The sequence below is a fragment of the Halyomorpha halys genome, unplaced genomic scaffold, assembly GCF_000696795.3.
Source record: "Halyomorpha halys isolate HHAL.00 unplaced genomic scaffold, Hhal_1.1 Scaffold389.1, whole genome shotgun sequence".
In the NCBI taxonomy this organism is placed as follows: Eukaryota; Metazoa; Arthropoda; class Insecta; order Hemiptera; family Pentatomidae; genus Halyomorpha; species Halyomorpha halys.
Genome location: NW_027109532.1, coordinates 27,261 through 35,738, shown reverse-complemented (window position 1 = coordinate 35,738; position 8,478 = coordinate 27,261). Strand labels below are relative to the sequence as shown.

The 8,478-nt window shown below is 30.8% G+C and overlaps 1 protein-coding gene across 2 annotated transcripts in view; it reads right to left on the bottom strand.

Annotated features, from left to right (window-relative positions):
* Positions 1-6,120, bottom strand: part of stol (stolid) — a 203,736-nt gene extending 197,616 nt beyond the window's left edge. For both annotated transcript variants that reach the window (XM_067047704.1, XM_067047705.1), the window contains exon 1: positions 5,914-6,120. In XM_067047704.1, coding sequence (XP_066903805.1) covers positions 5,914-5,999 — 86 coding nt within the window. In that variant the 5' untranslated portion in view covers positions 6,000-6,120. The remainder of the gene's footprint in view (positions 1-5,913) is intronic.
* Between the last annotated feature and the right edge of the window lie 2,358 nt (positions 6,121-8,478).

Sequence of the window (8,478 nt, the reverse complement as noted above, 5' to 3'; positions counted from 1 at the left end):
AATAACATAAAATACATTTAAAATGATAAATTTAGATATTCCCAACATAAAAGGTAAGATATACTTTTATATATTATATAAAAATTGTAAGTGTCCGGCGCTTATAATAACATACATATTGGTTAAATTGTTTTCTATGCTTTCCATCTGTCTAATTTTAAGACTTCTCTATCACTCACTTCACTACTTTCTAGAATTGTTTCTCTTCTAAAATCCGGCATACATTTTCTTTTGCTCATTTAATATCCAACCACAATGATCCATCCCATGGACTGGCTAAACATGATGTTCTAGGACTTTTGTTTTGTTTCATTACCTAAATTATATTATTAATTATGCAAATATAAACATATATTTCGCTCCCCATAAAGTCCTATATTGTTTTCGGATGTGTTTATTGCAAGAATTTCTTCGTTGTCACAAATGTGGCCGAGAGTCAAAACCCGCAGCTCATGTATTGGGCAAATGTCCAAACAATATGCTCCTTGTCGGTGGGTGAAATACGGGCTTGATAAGCAAAGAAGAAAACATCCGAACTTTTGAAAAAGAAAAAGTTTTCAAGAAGTATATTGTCTAGATACGGACGACTAAACAAGATTTGTAGATATCCTTTCTTCCACAAGAAAGGAAATGTTAATAGTAGATCTCACAATAAGATTCGAAACGAACGATCAGGATCAGGGTGTCAAGATACAAGCAGAAAAAACGGATATTTGTCTAACGCGTTGTATGCCTTTTCTTACGAGATAAGCTTAGAAAGGAATTTCGGAAAAAAAAAATGCCTTTTTAGTCTTCAGATGTTTTTTAAACCTCCAGAAGTTAGGGAACCATCCCTCTTGTAAAGAATATTTTTTGGGCAAAAACTTGGTGTCGAGAGGAACCGGCAACAGAGCATGGCTGAAATCCATTATTTTGGACTCACTGGGAATCCTACAGTGTCACAGCTGTGTCCATTCAACGGCGGATATACATACACAAACTCAATATTCGGTATGTATTCTGATTACCCCGCCAAATTATTTTTTTTTCTATTGTTTCGAATTGATAAAATCAAATTTTGCAGAAAAACTTAGCTTCCGTATTTTTCGTAATTTTACAGCTCTAATTCTTGAAATAAACCCAATTTATGTGTATTTATATGTCATAATTAGCAAGTGCAATGCCTATATTCAACACTCAATATGGAAGAATTTTGAGAGCTTCATCTTTCTCTTCTACAGATATAAATTGAATATATACGATGGAATTATCCTAATAATATTCTTAATTGAATAGACTCTTTATTAAATTTAATAAACAAAAAAATCATACATCGGAAAATAAAAACAACTTCAAGCGAAACCTAAAAGAAATGATCAATATATAAAAATCGACTAAACAATAAAAAATCGCGCGTACAAAATTAAAATATATATTACTCCAACCTCATAAACACATAAGACATAATTAACAACACTAAATATAAATAGAAATAATACGAAACAGAGTTTCTTAATAATTCGTTGAATAAATTATTTTTTTAAAAATCTCTTTTGTTTTTTCATCGTATGGCATGACTATGAAGTTGTGAAACGTTGCTTCATTGACTGATCCTCAAGATCCACACATGTATATTATATTAACTGTTCATTCGAAAAACAAAGGTATTGAAATAGGGGGTAATCCGGTAGGAGCGTCTTACTTTTTTGTCCCCCAAGAGGTGTTCCATGAGCATTTATCTCATTGTACTATTATATATATATTTATAATTAAATGTGATGATAAAAAAAAAAATCTTTACGGTTACTTTCAATGCAATTTGAAATTTCAAATTGTAGCTCTTCTATGAGGGACTGAATAATACAAATTTCGTAAACGATCAAAGATCTTCTTGCTTCGGCTAATGATTTAAAAAAAGAAACGCCAGGTGAGAAAAATGCTGAAATGAGAAAAAAATATTTCACGCTAGGAGTGTACTGGTGAGAGAAATCCTCATTCTTACCGTTTTGAGTAGGCCAGAGCAAAACTATATTGGGTATAGGTGGGATGGTAAAAGGGGGAATAACATAAACTAGCGACAATAACAACATCAACGGGTCAACTATAGGTAGGAAAATATAGGTTATTTCCCATCATGAGCAAAATGCTAAAGCATACACCTACGGGTTAATTGACGAATTTATAAAAAATGTTTCTCCTAAGCACCATTAAGTTTTTATTATTTGTCATAATTACACTTTTTTTCGGAAAAATTTTTTAAGTTCGGATTACTGGAGTGTTTGGAGGAGCGAAGTTCAAATTACCAAACTAGTCTGTATTTGTATACATTGTGGCCAATTCTATATGTAGGGGGGCTTTCTCTAAGGACAATAAAACTAATAAATAATAATATTGATAAAAAAAAAAAAATATGCAACCGAGGGCACGGACGATAGATAATTTCTCAAAAACATGTTTGCACCTTTGCAATTTTAAATTGTTCTTTGGATAGGTTTTCATGTATTAAAAATATTCCTGTCTTCTAATGTCATTTGATGTTGATATTGCAAAGGTAATCAATGGTGAACTATTACATGTAATGGTGTCGGAATGGGCTTCCTTCTGTCACACCATTTGGCCCGATGGACTGACTTGATTGGACTGATGAGCGTGTGTATTAGACTGATTGTAAAATTGTCTGAACAACTGAGTTTAGTAATGACAGATCATTGTCATGAAATAAATAGAAAAATATATAATTCCTCTTAGTAAAGAAGAATTACGTATAATCTGTCAATAAAATATTTTACTGTATGCCTTGTGTTAGTTATTATGTTACTGGTTAATTGTTAAATAAACGCTACTTCATACCAAGGACTTAATAGTTGAATTTATGGCCTGTATTTGGATGTGATACTTAATAATTAAGTTTGTAACTATATTTTTTAGTTATTTCTTGCTGAGTATATTTCTATAACTCTTAATTGAAATTCTTGAAAAGGAACCTTCTGATCAAAGTCAAATGTAACTTATTATTTTATTTAATATCCCTTTCCGTTTCCTTTAAATGTTTTTTTAATTATCTTTTATTTAATTCTTTTTTATTTAATTATTATTTTTATTTGATTATAAATATCTAATTATTTAATTATACTTATGAGGACTGGATAAAAATTATATAAATAATTAATTATTAATGAACAGCATTTGCAAAAATATCAGTTTTATTTTGAACTCTTCAAATGTTAGCTAAATATACATATATACATACATACAAAAAAATTACATAATTTTAGTTTATTTTTCAACATAGTAAGCATAATTTAATATAATCATAGAACAGTTTCTTCTCACCATGAAGCATTGTCTGAATATTCGGTTAGAGGCTTTTGATGTGTAATATATAATTCATGCTAGTGGCAAAATCAAACAAAATAAAGCTTAAAGAAATAGTAATTGTCAGGTATTGGGTTTAGTTTATATGTATATTTATTTATATCTAGATCCTATAGAATAAGTCTCTTTATTGTTTACAATACGTATTGATAATCAAAGCACTAATCTCCGAATTGAAGATTTTGTATATTATAATTTTTTTTACGGAGTGAAGTGTAAAATAAAAATAACAGTTTCTTACTTGAATTCTTCTCAATATGACTCACCTTGCATCAAAATAATTTTTTATACTAATAAAACCATTTATGTTTAAATATTTCATTTTCTTTAGAATATCAACTGAATGTTGGGATCCATAATTTAAAAAAATAAATTCAATGAATAAACTCACATTTATAAATGAAAATTAATGAATAATCATAGAACTCATTACATCTGCTGAGCCAATGGATATCTCATTCAATTATACTTTCCATTGACATGAAGGCTCTAAGATAACCAGTTAAATGTTATTTATTCAATTTCAAGAACAGTGAATTTTTTTTTTTAAAAAACCTAATAAAACATATTCATCTGACAATAAAGAGATTTATTTTTTCGTCAGACTCATGGTATATTTTTTAAACAAAACATAAATATGAAAAAAATAAATACTAAATTCTCGTCTGAAGGAATCTTTTTGTTGTAAATTAATTTTTAAATAATAAATAAATGAGGTAATTTTTTTTTATTAATTCGAATGCCTCAACTGTAATATTAGCATATTATTCTGTATAAGCATAATAAGTATGAATTGGGAAAATGTTAAGAAACATAATGTGTGTTAAAACTAATTCAGATTTAAACTTTACACTATCCTAATTCAACAAATAAGCATTCACATACATGCTTGAATGAATAATTTGAATAAATCAAAGCTCCTTTTCAATTCCATAATGGTTAAATTTTGTGCACAAGCAAACTCTCAAACTTTATTATAATTATTAAAACGAATTTAATACTTACCTTACAACCTAAAGTTGAAATGAAAAATACTGTATGATCTAAAAGGCAAATTCAAGATTTTACCCAATTTTTCTTCATTTCTTGAAATCTATTAAATATTATATTTATTTTTTTAATTAGTTATAGTTTTCATGATATCCTTAATTTGTTCATATTGCCTCGATTATTTATTGTGAAATATATTATAAATATATACTGAATGGCATTACAGACAAAAATCTCATATGAAGGCAAGTACATAGAAAAGCCATAACTGTTCCCGCAGGAGTTATGTTAATGCGAACGTAATAATGATTGTGCCCAGATGATTTGCTTATATTAGAATCCTCAGCCAAGGATTATCCAAGCTACGTTGGATAGGTCAACATTTGAAATTACACAAGGAGACTTTTTCAGGAAAAAAACAACAAAACAAACATACTTGAACAGAGAGGCTTAACATATAACATTTTATTTTTAGATGCAGTTGAATATTCAGACGACCTTCTTTGACAGTAACTTAAATAGATTTCTTGTTTTATAATTTTCTCGTTTATTCAATCATCGGTTACTGAGGTTATTGGATATCTTTTTTTTTCCTCTTACTGTATTTTTTCTATTTTGATAACATTATAAAATTAATAGATGGCTTTCAAACCAGTAACATTCATGGATCAATGTATTTTTAAAATTCAATAGCACGAAACAATTGTCTCGAAATTGTGTAGTAATCGTCTTTCATTCAACAAGTAATATATTTCAACCCACTCGCATTGTTCCAAAAGTTTCCTTGGTCTCAAAGCGAGTTTAATTAAATTATATTGAACATAGATTAGAAATGAAACACATTTTCATGTTTTATATGTATTTGTTATATATGTTTCTTTTATATTTCAAATTATAAACAGAAAAATAAAATTGTTGACGCTAGCAAGCCGATGAGATAGCAGTTCTCTCTTCATTAGAATAGGATAAATACATAATTCTGTCTGGTCTACTTGTCCTTTTATAAAACATTACTTAATAGTCCAATGAAAGCAATTATGAAAGATAATAGAGTGGAAGAGTGTGGCCCAGGTCGTGAAACAGGTTCAGAAGGTTTCAGGCAGAATGCCAATGGGAGGAGTGACGTGGCACTAACTTATTAGCCGGGACAGTTGTTTACACACCTGGCGGGATCAGGTTTCCTTCAGCACTACCACGCTTACCCTGTCATGGAGGGGGTGTGGTCTGAGAGGCTCTTCTTAGCACTTTTCAGCCCACGGTTCCTCCATCTCATGCAACATATCTAAGATTTCATCATAGGAATTATTAGGAATTAAGGTCAATTTATATTTTAAATAAATATGAATATATACTTTAACTAAAAACAACTACAGGTAAAAAAAATTAAAAAGCGGCTACAAGGTCCATACAATTATCATTCCATGATGTACGATAAATAAAAGCATTAAGGATTGCACAACGCTCTCCTCTGGCAGCGTTTTAACATCCTATGCGTCTTTTAAGGAATGGGGTGCATTAGGGAGTGGAGCCGGCCAGGGAGGGGTTCCTCTAAGTCTGATAAGGGCTTACTCGTTGTGAGGGATGTCCTCGTCCTGCTGCAGGGAGGGCGGCAGGGAGGCGGCAAGCAGTAGCGACATCACCGACGGCAAGTACATGGTTTCAGTAGTGATATGGCCTCAGTACATGGTATCAGTAGCAGGTGTGCCACTCTACTAGGCACATAGCCGTGTCTCACTCTAGACTAGTACGTTAGCCGTACGGGGCGCTTCCAGTGCGCACGCTACGTCCTATTGATTCCATTACCGCCATCCCCACCCCTATGCCTCCAACCCCCACCCTCGTCGCCGCTTCTTTTTTTCTTTTTCTTTTCTTTTTTCGCCATTTTTCGGCTCGGCAATGTGGCCTCGTTGCGTCACCTTATCTGAGTGGGTCCCGATCCATCCTGACGGCGAGAAAATAACAATCCGAAGAATGCGCGACGAATTCTCGACCGGACCTCATGAAATTGCAAGGGATGAAGTCTCGTCTCCTCTCCAATCTAGGAAAAGTTATTCGACTGGAAGCTATTCCCTTCTGGGGAAAGAATTACTTCCATTTATTGCAGCTGAAATCTCGAGATAAACAAAATGATATAGATCAGCTTAACATTAGTAATAATAAACAGACGAAATTCCTGAGTAAAGATAGATTACATTTGCTAACATAGAATTCACTAGTGTAAGAAAAAAATAGTAAAATAAAAAACCAGACGATAAAATCCGAATTTTATTCCTTTTTATATTTCGATCTCACCAAAAATATATAGTTAGTGAGGATTGGACATTTTGAACCGTATATATTAATTATTTAATATCAATTAATTATATTTTTATTAATTATATATTCATATCATTCACATAATGAGGAATTAATTATTCATTTACTAAAGATTATAATATATGAGATTATAATGTCAATAAGTAAAAGTAAATGAATAACAAATTATGATTATTCATTAATTAAACATTACTGCCTTAAAGCAATTCATCTTTTTGATTTTAAATCCATAAACTGTCATTAAGAAGAAGTAAAAAAAAATGGCTGATATCAATTAATTGGTTAAAGCAACAAAAAAAAAGGATTTTTTTTTTTTTATGATATATTAATTTGGTTGGAAATATCTTAATTTTATACTGTTGCGGGCATTTCAAATAATAACCATGCGGTCAAGCGTGATTCTGACCAAATCACCTCCTCGTATAACCAGTGGTCTAGTAACGATAATTCCTTACAAAGCAATGCACTCCTGATACTTCATAAGCTGTAGTGGTACTGATTTTTATATAAATAAAATTTCATTACTAAAAGACTTATAATAAAATGTTTTAATAGTTCTCTGCAGAAGAATCTACCGTATGGACGGAATTTGTTGCATTGAATACTTTTTTTTTAAATATTTTCTTAATTAGTGTTAATTTTAACTAAAATTAAATTTTAGCCCCAATGTAAACAGAACAAAGGTGTCTTCATTATTAATAAGTTCACTAAAATCATCTAAATTGAAATCAAGCGCCATATTAATAATTTTTTATTGTAATTTTACATAACTGTTAGATAATTGGTCTTAAAAAAAATATCGTGAAATTAATAATACAATAAATTAGGGTGACTTTCTTTTTGTCCCTTTATTCTTTACTAACTTATTTTCCTTTATTCCATTATTCTTCCTCCTTTCCTTCATAAAGGAGCCCAGTCCTTCGGATCTCCAGTAACCGAGTTTGCGTCCCACTGTAAGCTAATTATTAATTCAGGTAAATTGGCCGCGAATCGACCTTGGGGTCTGGCGACTCTCCTACCGCACACCTAGCCTCCAAAAATTGGGTACTTTTTATTCGGGAGGAGATCCAGGCGGTTAAATGTGAACATTGACCTTGACTTTTTTAATAAATAATTCAAAATACTATCCAAATTATAGTCTCAAAACTTTTATTTCTTTTACACGTCCAACGTTTCGGCCAATTCGGCCATCTTCAGGGACAATCTACTCAATTCACTATGAAACATATAATTTAACCACTCCAAAAACTTCATACAGGCTATTCTGCCCAGGTCAAAACATTTATATCTAATAAGTCAAATATCCATTAAAAACCACAGTCAAAATTATTTCTCTTTAAACACTATTAATACACTTTTTTATAAAAAAAAAAAGAAAAAAAGTGTATTAATAGTGTTTAAAGAGAAATAATTTTGACTGTGGTTTTTAATGGATATTTGACTTATTAGATATAAATGTTTTGACCTGGGCAGAATAGCCTGTATGAAGTTTTTGGAGCGGTTAAATTATATGTTTCATAGTGAATTGAGTAGATTGTCCCTGAAGATTACCGAATTGGCCGAAACGTTGGACGTGTAAAAGAAATAAAAGTTTTGAGACTATAATTTGGATAGTGTTTTGAATTATTTATTAAAAAATTGCCAGTCTCAAGAAAGAATTTTAAGATTATAAATTGACCTTAACATTTCATTGTACAACCGTTGGTCCAGAACCAGTAATTCCTTATGTGTACTATGCCCAAGAATTTTCATGAATTGTAGGATTAAAGATTTTTTCTTTCTTAGTTATTGGTTCCACACTTTAACCATTGTTTTCTT